Raw genomic sequence first — 13,145 nt, forward strand, 5'->3', positions numbered from 1 at the left:
TGGATTAATTATAATTTTTTTAATTTATCATGACCAAATTTTGATTATATTATGCAAATATAAATGATTTCAACATTGAAGTCAGTGTTATAAGGAGATAAATAGAATAAATGTGATTACCTATAATTCTATTTTTATAAATAATAATAATAATATAAAAACTAAAAAAAAAATTAAATTTTTTTTCCCTTTGAGGGGGGCTTGTGGGGGCACACAATGCCACAAGATCTGTTACAGTCAGGATATACAACGACAACCTGTGAGTCGTCCAAGTAGGGAGAGAGGACCACCATTACGTCTTGAGGATTTTGTGTAACAGTTCACAAACAAGAATCTATAGTTATTTCGAGTCCACATGTTCTAATAAGATCTTTCTGCTTTTATTACTCTTTATTTATGTTGCCACGCAAATCTTTTAACCACTAAGGCTTCATTTGGTTTTTTGTTGATTTTGTAAAAGACAGTTTTAAAAAATATTGGTTTAGAAAATGGAGTTTTCTAACGGAGAATCATATATAAAAAGCTTTCTCAAAACAGTAGAAAAATGAAAAAAAAAAAAACGGAGTTGTTGGGAATGCGATTTGACGAACCACTAAGGGATTGAACCACTATGTGAAAACCTCCATATAAAAGCTTAAGACCACATATAGTCTCAACTTAGTCATTAGAACTACACCGTTGAATTTGAAGAAGAGACTATCAATTGTTCACTCACATATAGTACTCGTATAAAATACTCTTCAACTTATTGAGTCTACTCACCAAGAATCACTTGAAGCACCACAATTTTTTTAATAGTACTCACGAGGTATTTTTTAAACTCTTTTTCGTTATAAAAGTTGACGTCTTTTTTGGACATGTCTCTAACTTATCAGGGGCACTCACCCATTACACAACTAGCTATAAGAATATCAACAAATATCATTTTATGTATTTGCATAAAATTACCAATTTTGTAGTATTAATCATGGATTTTCACTTATAAATAGGATGTCACAAAAGCATCTCTCTCTCTCTCTCAACAAATTGTTTTTTTTAAGAGATCCAATAATATTCTTCTTAGGTTAGAATTATTCCATTCAAAATAGGATGTCTAAAGGCACATAATTGCAACATAATTACAAATTGCCATTCGCAACTAACTTGTCTAATTTATAATATTTAACTCATTACAATTATTTTAAAAAAATAAATTCTCATGCAAATTTTTGTTTCACCTTTTGACTCCATAATTTAGTATACTATTTGTTAAATTATTAATCTCTATTATGTCATAATTAATAATAAATAAGATAAAGTACCATAAAATAAAATAACATGCCATATATATGTTAAAGCTTGATTATTAAAAATTTTCTTAATATAATTTTTGCAATACTTATTAAATTAAACAAGATGAACATTGTTTTAAAATATTCTCACATCATTTTTTTCTTAATAAATTATTTGACCTTTTATTTTAAAATTTTACAAACAACCCCTTAGCTTAATTTTTTAAAAATTATCCATATCAAAATTAGTGGGGATATTGTGACTTTGGATGATCAAGTCATTAATAAGATCATATGTTTTAGATATCTTGAGCCTATTGTTTAGAGTCATGATGAAATAGATGGAGATAATATTAGTAGAATTCAAGTTGGATGGTTGAAGTGAAAGAATGCATCAAGCCTGTTGTGTGATGGAAAATCCCTCTAAAACTTACAGAAAATTCTATAAGATAGTAGTGAGACATGTAATGCTTTATGGTGTAAAATGTTGATCATTAAAACATAAGCATAATATTAAGTTAAGTGTTAAACATATGAGAATGCTCAAGTGGACGAGTGAATTTACTCTTAGAGACAGGATACGAAATGAGCATACACGTGAAAAGGTTGGAGTAGCTCTAGTGGAATATAAGATTAGAGAGAGTTGCCTTATATGATTTGGTCACATAAAACAACAGCCATTTGATAAACCGGTTAGGAAAGTATATGTATTAGATTTAACTTATGTTAAGAATGGTATAAATAGACCTAAAAGTACTTAGTTGTGAATTTGACTTTTAATATGACACAATGGAGAAAAAAAAATTCATATAACCAACCCCCACATAGTAAGATAAAGACTTGTTGTCGTTGTATCCATATCAAAGCTAGTACATAAGCCCTTATTAAAAAAATAATAATATATTAAGAAACAATGCCAAATTACCATTATTTGTAAGCTTTCAACTGAAATTCAACAATATACTAACATGATGATTAAACTCTTTCAGTTTGCCAAAAATAAAAAATAAAAAAAAAAAGAAAAAGAAAAAAATAATAATAATAAGTGAATACCAAACAAAAAATTGATAGTAGCATTCCACAGTAACATAACAAAACCAAAAGCACATAACACATTCATAACCATTTTGAAAAACAGATTTAAGCTTTGTTTAGTAAAACTTCCTTAATGATTTCTAAAACAGTTTTTAGAAAAAAAATTTCATTAACTATATTTTTTTTTATTAAAAAGCTGTTTAAAAAAAATAATAAGAAAGACGTCCCAAACGAAACCGTAACGTAGATTACAAACCAGCTTTTCATCTTTGTTTTCATACACAATTAACATTTTTCATCTCTAACTAGATTACAATCAATTCAACGCGATAATTAAAGCAAGCATCAGGTTTAATTTACCATAAAAAACAGGAATTTATTAAAAGTAAGACAAATAAAAAAGGCTATAAAATGAGACTTTCAGCTCAGAAACTGACAGAAAGAACTATCACCTCCCATGGCTGTTCTTACGGCCTTTATTACTTCCATAAAGCCTGAAGAAGTTGAAAGCAGAGATGCAGGAAATGATTATCATGGCCAAGCAAGCTATAAAAGCACAGGCTATTCCCTCCCCTGCCTGTCTACAAAACCTACTGTAGACGTTGCATATATTCATCCAGTGAAGCTCCTGCTGGCCAAATAGTGCTAGAAAAGCAGCCTGAGCTGCTGCTGCCATTGCCGATAAAGCCACATAAGCTATAATCTACATAATAATTAGGATAAACATGTTTAGTTGTGGAGTTTAATTTGATTAACTAACCTCTGAAGAAAAAATTATGAAAACTCAATAAGGCTTCGTTTGGGATGGCTTTCTTACTGCTTTTTTTTAATACAAAAATTTTAATTTTTATACTAGAAAACTATTTTAGAAAGCAGCAATAAAGCCGTCCCAAATGAAGTTTTAGTATATGTCGATGTTTTCAATATTTCCAAGTTGTTTTGGGAATAGCACGGGGGGGAGGGTTCTTTTGTTGATATTTAAGATATTACGAGCATAAAAGCTTCAGGTTTGAAACTATAATAAAATCTATGGTGATGGGATTAGAACATAGCGATTAATTGGGTGACCCTATGTAAAATTATTGTTGTGTTTTCTGTGAACTGTTCTTCTTTCTATCATATGAGAGGTCTTTAGAGAACTCCATATAATTTGATCTTATTGTGAACAAAAATAATAATAGCTCTAAGATTCTCTAAACAAAGAAAATGATGTGGTGCATCACTATTATAGTTCGCCTGAGGAGCATTTTATCTTACTAGCACTTTCTTTTGTTATACCGTTATCAGCATGTGGCCACTAGTTAATTTGCTTAGTTAGTTAGACAGACTTTCTACTTTTTGTTTTCAGTCCCCGTTTGGGAATGCCGAAAGGGGGAAGGGAAGATAGGTATATTAGCAAACTGTAGAAGAAGAGGCCGGCAGTTTTTAATTTACAATATAGAATCACTGTTCTATCTCTTGTTTGTCTTGTTATTTCTTCCTTGCAGGTTTTGATCCTCATCAGAAAATAGTTCATCCTATCTTGTAAATAAAGATAAAGGCTTACTGTTTCTTAAAGCAGCTTCTTAGGACTAAGTTTTCAACCACTGCATAGCAACAAATGCAGTTGGCATTTCGTCTCTCATGAAGCTTTAAAGAGCAAAATAGAAATCATTCAACATACAAAGTAGCTTCTTGACAATACAAGAGAGTGCCACGAGACAAAACGGTAAATTTGATTTGAGATGAGTGTAAGATATAACTAATTAATCACTCTTGCATTACAATCCTCAGAACGGATTCAATAATCATAAAACTCATACCGACCCTTTCCGTTTGTTGCCGACCTTCCGCCTATTCGAGAAAAGACAAGCTGTTAAGCTTGTCAGTTCTTTTGCTAAAAAATAGCATCAAAAGTAGGTTTGGTAATGTCATTTATGATAAAGTTCCTCTTTAGCAAACAGACATTGTAACTTAATGGAAAGCTAAGAAAGCAAGCTGTTGGAAATCCTGCACATGTTCACTTGCAACTCCACATTAATTCATTAAGTAAAAAATGAGCAAAAGAGGCAATAGAATGGTCCACATAGTAAATAAGCACAACATACAAATAATATTTTAAATTATTTAAATTGTAACATTTCATGCATCTAACACAGATAACCGTCAGCATTTGATGTACTCTTGCATGTGAAATTTCTCAAAGAATAGGCTTCGTTTGGGATGTCTTTCTTACTGCTTTTTAAAGCAACTTTGTAGTACAAAATTTTTAATTTTTATAAGAAACAATAAGAAATCCGTCCCAAATAAAGCCTAACTAAAGGGATTTTAAACAATTTGTTTGCATGCCATCGTGATTTACCGGTGATTTTAAACGGTGATGGCAACAAATTTAACTCTGTTTATGGATAGTTGCATGGAAAACATTATATTTTCAGGATTACAGTAACAGAAGATGACAACTTTAAATAAAAAAAAAATAACAAAAACATTTGCATGAGATGATGGTTATGAAGATTATGAAAAAATAATTTTCTAGAATTTCAATTACATGATATGGCACTCTTAAAATAGAAGGTCATGATGGCTTTGAAAGATAATAAATTTGCCACCCTTTAAACATTTAGCATGGTAGATTAACAATACTTACAACAGAATAACCAATAGAAGATTTAGTCATAGATAAAACATTTTAGGCATCATTTCCTCTTGTTTATTTTCTAAGTACATAACAAAATGTATGGTAAAATTTTGTATCAATTTAACATCAATACTCATCGTTTCTCATTGAGGCTTAACACCTAAAGCAACCTTAACAAGAAAAAATGGAGAATGATGATTTATAAAGTCAACCAAATATAATTTGGATAAGGCTAATAATGATGATGATGATGATGATGACGATAACATATAAATGTCTTACACTGGAGAAATGATTACGCATGGTCATCGGGCCGTCGGGCTACGTCATCCGATACTCATTGATACACAGTAACGGTACATAGTAAATTAGTGATGTGGTGTGTCCTAATTTGCCTCCGGACGGCATCTAGTGACCACACGTAATAATTTCGCCTTACATTGTGCTTCTTCTAGCTAAAGTAAATTTGCTTGAGAATATGTATCTTACAATAGAAAAGTTATGCAACTCACTATGTGGTCTGTTGGTTGGGAGCTTTAGCTACAAATTAAGAAGTCTTGGGTTCGAGTAATGCGTATGTGATGTGTGTGTGAGTTTGTCTTAATTGGTCTACATGTCCAAAAAAAAAAGAGAATAGAAAAGTTATTCTTAGGCTGCAACTTTCAAGTTTAAGCCTTTATGCATATTTCATCACCATATGTTAACATTAATAATGCATGATAAAAGCTCCTGACTTTGTGTAATTTTCTTAATTTAAACATAAAATCTATCAGATATTTAAAATATATGGTCTTTTTGTTTATTTATGCGGCGATGGAGGCGGTGGTCGGCGGCTGGCAGTGTTAATTACAATCCTGATGCCTATTACCTCATCGCAAACAAAAACTCCATTGTTAGACTGTAAAACCGGTGGTAACTTCATTAATTCAGGGAGGGAGAAGCGGTACGAGTATATAACTATTCTACCCTACAAGAAAATAAGCAGTAAATGATGAACAAAGAAAGCAGACAAAACAAAATCTTAAAAAAGGAATAACAAATAAAGATTTCTAAAAGTAAACAATGAAACATTTCAGATTTTCCTTCACCTGATCACAGGAAAACACAACAAAAGCAAAGCCCTTTCCAAACAAAACACCTCCCGTCATCATCCTCACAAAGCACCGCACCAACTGCAGCAAGTTATACCCAGCTGATATCCCATTAGCCGCCACCAAAAACCTGAAAATCCCCGACAAAAAAAGGGGAAAAAGAGAGCCAAAAACCATAAATTTATCACAAATATCAAACAAAGATACGAACTTTAAATCATCCCTCAAAGGTTTCATGAATCTTACACCAAAACCTTCAAGTTTGTAAACTTAGCCCTTTTCTCCAAAGAAAAGAACATCTTCACTTCTCTATCGCTTCCAACAAGAGCAGAAGCTGTCACCGCAAAACCAAACGTCGCCAGTCTCATCGCCAACTCGCCCACTCTAAGCTTCCTCTCTATTCCTTTCATCTCCCTTTTCATGAAGAAAACAGGGAAGACTCTGCGTCTTATAGCGAGGAAAAACGGAAGGTTCCGGTTTCCTTTTTCTCGAAGTGGCAGGGGATTTAAATGAGATGGCCTATTGGTTTCTGAAAAGAATGAACGTGTGCTCATTAATGGAAGGAAAAGTCGGAAAAGCATTAATTGAAGGCAAAATTTTTAAAAGAATAAAGTTGTTAAATATTTAAAGAGTATGAGCATGAAATTAATTAAATTTAAAAAGAAGCAGAAATGTGAACAGGTATTGCGTTTTCGAAATGCGATCCTGCTTTGCATTTTTTTCACAAAACGCAAATCAGGTGTGCGTTTTGCAAGAAAATGCAATCATATATTGCGTTTTCTTCAGGTCATGTAAAATATAAAAAAATTAATTTAGTGGACGGGAATGTGGTTGTTACAAATGACTTAAAATATAAAAAATATATTTGATTTAATGTATAGAAATATGATTAGTAAAAGTATGTGTTATAACTTATAAGTAAAAGTTAATGTTTACAAATTATATAAATTTATAAAAATTAAATTGCATTGAATTAAGAAATATATATGTATTACAAGTATAAGTTTATAGTTATAAATAATTACAAGTATAAGTTTATAGTTATAAATAATTTTAATGAATAAAAAAATTTTTCAAATGTGCATTCAGTTTTCTTCGTAAAAAATTAAGGCTTTCCGTTTTCTTTGTAAAAAATTAAGGCAATATTTAATGTAAAAGAATGTAATATTAAAAAAATTATATTTGATGAGAAATTGAAATAATATTAATAAGAAAAATTATAATTTGTAAATGTCATTTATAATTTTTTTAAAAAATTATTAATGCAAAATTAAAAATTAATTGAAATTAAATTATTAATCATAATTATAACAATTAAATTTAGTATAGTTTAATTAATATATATTTAATATACTTTATTTATGTATAAAATTAATTAAAAATTCATTACTAAAGTATTAAAGTTAAATACTTAAGTATGTTACTTTATAATTTTTTATATTATGAATGAGTAATCTATTAATATTGTATAATGAATTTTAGGAGTGAGTCATTAGTAGTCTATTGAGATTTGAGATGATAAAGTTGGTTGTTCACCGAGAGGAAGGCTAAGTAATTAACAAACTCTGTGTACCTCTACCTCTGTTCCTCTCTCTCCCACACTCTTCGGTGAAGGACATGTACATAAATTTAAATACGATATATTTAGAGAATGCAAATTAAGTTACCATTAAAATTAGAAATTCAGTAACACTATGTAGAAATTATCGGTCATAAAAGAAAATAGAAGCTCAATAATAATTAGAAATTGTCATTACACAAAATGAAATATTACAAAATGACATATTCATCACGAGCACAATCCTACATAATAATATGTAGCTAAAAAAACATTACTCTTATTGTTACATATTCTGCAGTAAGAATCGTACACGACGTTGGAGCTGAGTTTGTGTGGGACAACATCTGAACTTCATCTCATATTCTCATTCTTATTCTCTCTCTCTCTCTTTCTACAAAAAGTTCATTTTCTCAATTATTTGTTATAAATGCATTCAGATTTAGCCTGTAGGTTTGAACATGATCATGTATCCAAAATTAAGAACAGTGCAATTAGATCTAGCTTTTCTCCTTCAAATTTTCAACAAATTTTCTTAAAAAACTACAATAATATGCACATATTTAAACAAAATAATTCAGCAATATGAAAAAAAATTTGTTACTTGCATATTATAATATCTAAAAAAAACTTTATATACTAACCTTTTTTTTTGCGCAGCGTTTCCCTTAAACTCACTTTCAAATAAGCAACCGTTTATTTCTCCATTTTCCCTTTATTTATAGGCAAGATACACCATTTAAAAAAAAAAAGTTTGCTTTGGCTGGGTGCTTCACGGAGGACCTGCTCATTCACGGGAAAGCCATCCGTGATTATTCTCCCATTCTCGCCGGGTCCGCGTGCCAAAAGAAGCCACGCCATCTTCATTTCCGCCTGATTTTTCACACGTGGGGTCCGCCAATGAAGAAAACGCGAATCTGCCTTGCATTTTCATTCAAAACGCAAACCACATTTGCATTTTTTATAGAAAATGCAATACTCGATCGCATTTTCTTAGGAAAACGAAATCTTGCTTTGCGTTTTCTACACAAAATGCGAAACTCCGTCGCTTGTATGCTCCTTTCTAAATTTTTATTTTTCTCTGCTTCTATCCCTAAAAGTTTTATATGCTCCTTTTAAAAATTTTGCCTTAATTGAATGCAAGTGAGATTTCGGGTGTGTATTCTTGAAGCCAAAATTGCTGCTCCATCTCTTGTCGACCCCTGGTTCATTAATACCCAAGTTTTTTCGAACGAGCAAAGCTGTATTAATTCCCCCCCCCCCCTCTTCCCTTGGTCGGATCTGGCTGAAATGGAATCCCTCCTCCATTTCTTTCAATCCCATCTCCTTAACACCCAGTTCATTCATGGGTCGGTTTGTTTTGGAGCTTTGCCTCCTTTTTTACTCACTGTTGTCTATGCAGCAAACACTCACTCTGAGAGATCGTCTTTGTGGCATGAGCTCGGCTGCCTGGCCGATAATATTTCTTCTCCCTGGATAGTTATGGGAGACTTCAACTGTTACCGTGATGTTAAAGACAAATCTGGGGGATTACCTGTTAACTTCTCTAGGCTGGGGGAATTTAATAGTTGGGCCTTTCTCTCTGGGGTTTTGGATTTAAAATCCATTGGTTTGAGGTACACTTGGTTTAATGGCAAAATTGACGATCCTATCCACATTAAGCTTGACCGGATGTTGATTAACCAAAAGTGGCTGGATTGCTTCCCCCTCTCTTACTACAAAGTGTTTCCTCACAATTGCTTAGATCATTCTCCACTCATCCTTTTTTCGGGTGGGTTCACTCAGAAGAATAACAGATTCCAATTCAAGAACTTTTGGTTAAAGATGGATCATTTTTTGGATACTCTCATTACTTCTTTTGCCACACATCATGATGGTAGCCCCATTTCCAACCTCTATGGTAAGCTTAGAGACCTTAAATTACATCTCAAACAGGGGAAATGGGCTAAGGATATATCTATTAAAACAAAAATTGTTGAGTTGCACCAGAAGCAACAAGCTTGTTTGGACCTCCTTCAATGTCATCCCATGGATTTGCATCTTAACACTTGTTTAAGGGATATTAATGCTAATATCTCTTTAATGCATGATGCTTGGAGTTCCTGGATCACGCAACGGGTTAAAGTTAAATGGCTAAGGAGTGGTGAAGATGATCTAGGATTTTTGTATGCCCGCATTAAGGCTAGGGCTAACTCTTCCAAAATCAAGGAGATAATTACTGAGGAAGGACATTTTTCCACTCCGTCTGATATTGCTAGAGCTATTGTAACACACTTTAAGAATCTTTACAATCCTGTGCCCTCATCTTCTAGTTATCTTCAATATTTTGCTGCTATTGGAAACACTATTCATGCACATCTTTTGGGATCTTTAATTGCAATTGTCACTGATTTGGAGATCAAACAAGTGGTTTTTTCCGGACCTACTTCCTCCTCTCCGGGTCCGGATGGCTTCACTTTCGAATTTTTCAAGACTTCTTGGGAGGTTATTGGGTTTTATGTTACTAATGCTGTTAAAAATTTTTTCAAAGAGGGGCACCTTCCCAGATGTGCTAAGGCTACAGCTATTTCTCTTATACCCAAGCACCAAAATGCAACCAACATCTCTGATTACCGTCTGATTTTTCTCTGCAATGTTTTTTACAAAATTATTGCTAATCGCCTGAAAAGTGTTATGCCTTTTATCATTCACAAGAGCCAATCTGGTTTCATTTCTAAGAGGATTTCAACTGATAACATTATCTTGGCTAATGAGATCTTGAATTGTTTTAATGCTGTCCCCAACAAAAAAATATTTTTGCGCTAAGTTGGACATTCGGAAAGCTTTCGATTATGTGTCCTGGGAATTCCTGTTTTACAGATTAAAGGTGAAGGGTTTTCCGGATAAGTTCATATCTTGGATAAAAAGCTGTGTGAATGAGGTTCCTTTCTCTGTTTGTGTTAATGGTGATATGGAGGGATTTTTTACTTCTTCGGCTGGATTGAGACAAGGCTGTCCTTTGTCCCCTCTTCTTTTTGCAATAGTCATGGACGTCTTTTCTTGCTCCCTTGACGTCAGGAACTTTACTTGTTTCCCTTGTGGACCCTTCTCCCTTAATCACCTTTTATACGCAGATGATGTGCTTGTTTTTGGGGAGGCTTCTACTCAGAATGCTTGGGAGTTTCATAAATTTCTGATGGATTTTGCTTATGCTTCTGGCCTGCACACTAATAATGCAAAATGTTCTATCCTCTTCTCCACCAATACTTCTCTGGAAAATGATATTGCCCATATCTTGGGTTTTAAGTTCTTTGAACACTCTTTCAAATACCTGGGGCTCCCAATTTCCACTAAAAAACTCAATTCTTCTCACTTCCAACCACTCATGAGCAGGATTTTCTCTCTACTTGATGGTTGGAAAGTAAAATTTCTTTCTTTTGCAGGTCGTATTCATTACTTGAGATTCACTATTGCATACACATTGGCATACTGGATTAGGAGATCTATTATACCTAAAACCTACATCAAATTGATTGATAGGCTTTGTGCTAGATTTCTTTATCATGGGACTACTGAAGGAAAGAAACTACATTTGGTTGCTTGGAAGAATACCTGTCTTCCAACTTGTTTTGGAGGGCTTGGGATCTCTAGTATCCAGTCCCTTTACCATGGTTTCGGATGTTCTTTTATTTGGAGAATGTATAATTTCTCTGCTCTGGTTTTTGACTGGTGTAAAGCCAAGTATACTTGCCCTTGGAAATCCTCCTCTGCTAAAACTTCCAAATTCTGGAAGTTCATTATTGGCATTGCTGGTTTGATCAAAGAGAACTGTCATCTTGTAGTTTCTTCCTTTAACTGCAATTTATCATTTTTTTGGGATCCATGGCTTGGGGGGAAATGTGTTGCGGACTTTTTCTCTCCTCTCTTTGGTTTGCCCGATAGTTTCAGGTTTTATTTACAAGGTGGTGTTTGGTGCTTACCTAATTTATACCTAAAGATGTGCAGGATTTGATCTCTGGTATCCCTCTTACTGATGAAAATACGGCGCCACTTTCTTGGAAATCAAGGATTAACAATAAGACTTCTATTTTTAAAGCTTTTAGGCTTAATTACTATAAGGGGATACCGGAAGTTTCTTGGGCTAAATATATATGGCATAAAAGAGCTGCTCTTAGGTTCTCTTCCTACTCTTGACTCTTGATTAAAAATGGGCTTAAGACAGCTGATGTCTTAGCTTTGAGGCATATATACATTGATCCCATGTGCCCTCTTTGTTTACGGGAACTGGAATGCTCTTCTCATTTATTCTTCCTCTGTAACTTCTCTTTTGAGGTGCTTGCTGGGCTGTTGCCGATACTCAACTGTTTTCTTCTTAGACCTTCACTTTTCCAGCTGTTTGAATTTCTGGATGATATTAGCATCTTTAATGCGGTGGAGAAGAATTTTTGTTATTTTGTCGTATGTTGTGTCATTTACTTCTTGTGGAGAGAAAGAAATGATAGGAGATTCTCGGGCACTACTATGACTATTCCTGGGATGCTTAAAAAGATCACTTGGGCTATTTCTCTCAAAGTTTATAACTGGAAATCCTCTGAGGTGCTCCGTGCTACGTTCCCTACTTGTTTTAATGGAAATATGGATTCATGGGGCATTACGGGGCGATGATGAGTGGTTCCCGCTCGTTACCCTCTGGACGGCCAACGTTTGCTGCTCTCGCGGTTTCGCATTCTGGCTTGGCACGACAATTCTGCACCCTGCTTTACCGTCTTGGGCTGTTGTTTCTTGGCAACCGGGGTAACTTTCTGCTGGTTGGATCAGTTTTATTTGGGCACCTGACCTTTCACCTGAGGGATATTGTTGCCCAGAGCGGGTTCCTGTTTTTCTGAGCCCCTTGCCTTTATTTATCAATTTTGTTTTGGGTTTAGCGTTTACTTCTGATTGTTTTTTTTTGGGCTATCGAAATTGTATTTTGGGTTTTTCTTTTCTCAGTCTAGGCTCCTTTTTGTAAGCCTCTCTTTTTTGGTATATTAATATACGGGCGATGCCCCAATTTTCCCAAAAAAAAAAAGATTTCGGGTGTGCTTTATACGAGTAGAGGATGATAGCAGATAACGTTTTAGGAAGACAAGTACAAAACTTGCAAGACGTCTGAACATAAAATTTGTGGTGGACTGCAAACTATTTTTTTTTTATTATTATAATTTTTTTTTCTGGGAACGGAGTATCTACAAAGGGAAGGTCCGGTTACCTGATGCCGTTTGGAGCCAATAAAAATGTGCTACATCATCTCCTATTTAGTATCGAGCTCAGTACTGCTCGATACTCAGTACTTCACAGTACCGAGCTCAATACTGCTCGGTACTATGAAGTACTGAATGTAAGTTGTGTCCCATGTCTGGACCCAATAATCTCCCATCTACCTGTGGAGAAATTATTCGGAGTCTGAACGTTAAAGATGCGGAGTTTGGACGGTAAAAAATTGTTGGGATGTGAGTTTATGTAATATTTGTACACATTATGTATAAAAAATTTAAATTATGTACAAAATTATACATACCGTCTTTTATATATATATATATATATATATATAT

At 33.6% G+C, this 13,145-nt stretch overlaps 2 protein-coding genes across 2 annotated transcripts in view; both read right to left on the minus strand.

Moving 5' to 3' along the window:
* Positions 1-2,535: 2,535 nt before the first annotated feature.
* Positions 2,536-6,571, minus strand: LOC110104683 (CASP-like protein 2B1). The gene is made up of 3 exons (XM_028695628.1): positions 6,264-6,571; positions 6,015-6,147; positions 2,536-3,009 (listed from the first exon to the last, which is right to left on the minus strand). Exons 1-3 carry the CDS (start codon positions 6,569-6,571, stop codon positions 2,755-2,757), a joined length of 696 nt encoding a protein of 231 aa, XP_028551461.1. The 3' UTR covers positions 2,536-2,754.
* A 6,328-nt stretch (positions 6,572-12,899) lies between these two features.
* The window catches only part of LOC110104685 (CASP-like protein 2U2), a 1,832-nt gene continuing 1,586 nt past the window's right edge, over positions 12,900-13,145 (minus strand). The window contains exon 4 of the mRNA XM_028695639.1: positions 12,900-12,974. Coding sequence (XP_028551472.1) covers positions 12,900-12,974 — 75 coding nt within the window. The remainder of the gene's footprint in view (positions 12,975-13,145) is intronic.

Source organism: Dendrobium catenatum, unplaced genomic scaffold, assembly GCF_001605985.2.
Source record: "Dendrobium catenatum unplaced genomic scaffold, ASM160598v2 fragScaff_scaffold_72, whole genome shotgun sequence".
Taxonomy (NCBI): Eukaryota; Viridiplantae; Streptophyta; class Magnoliopsida; order Asparagales; family Orchidaceae; genus Dendrobium; species Dendrobium catenatum.

What these genes read in the sequence shown, in the direction of transcription:
- LOC110104683 (XM_028695628.1), bottom strand. Translation starts at nt 6,571, where the DNA reads ATGAGCACACGTTCATTCTTTTCAGAAACCAATAGGCCATCTCATTTA. An exon ending in ACAAACTTGAAGGTTTTGGT is followed by an intron (nt 6,148 to 6,263) that starts GTAAGATTCATG and finishes GGGGATTTTCAG; the next exon opens with GTTTTTGGTGGCGGCTAATG. An exon ending in TTGTGTTTTCCTGTGATCAG is followed by an intron (nt 3,010 to 6,014) that starts GTGAAGGAAAAT and finishes ATTATTATGTAG; the next exon opens with ATTATAGCTTATGTGGCTTT.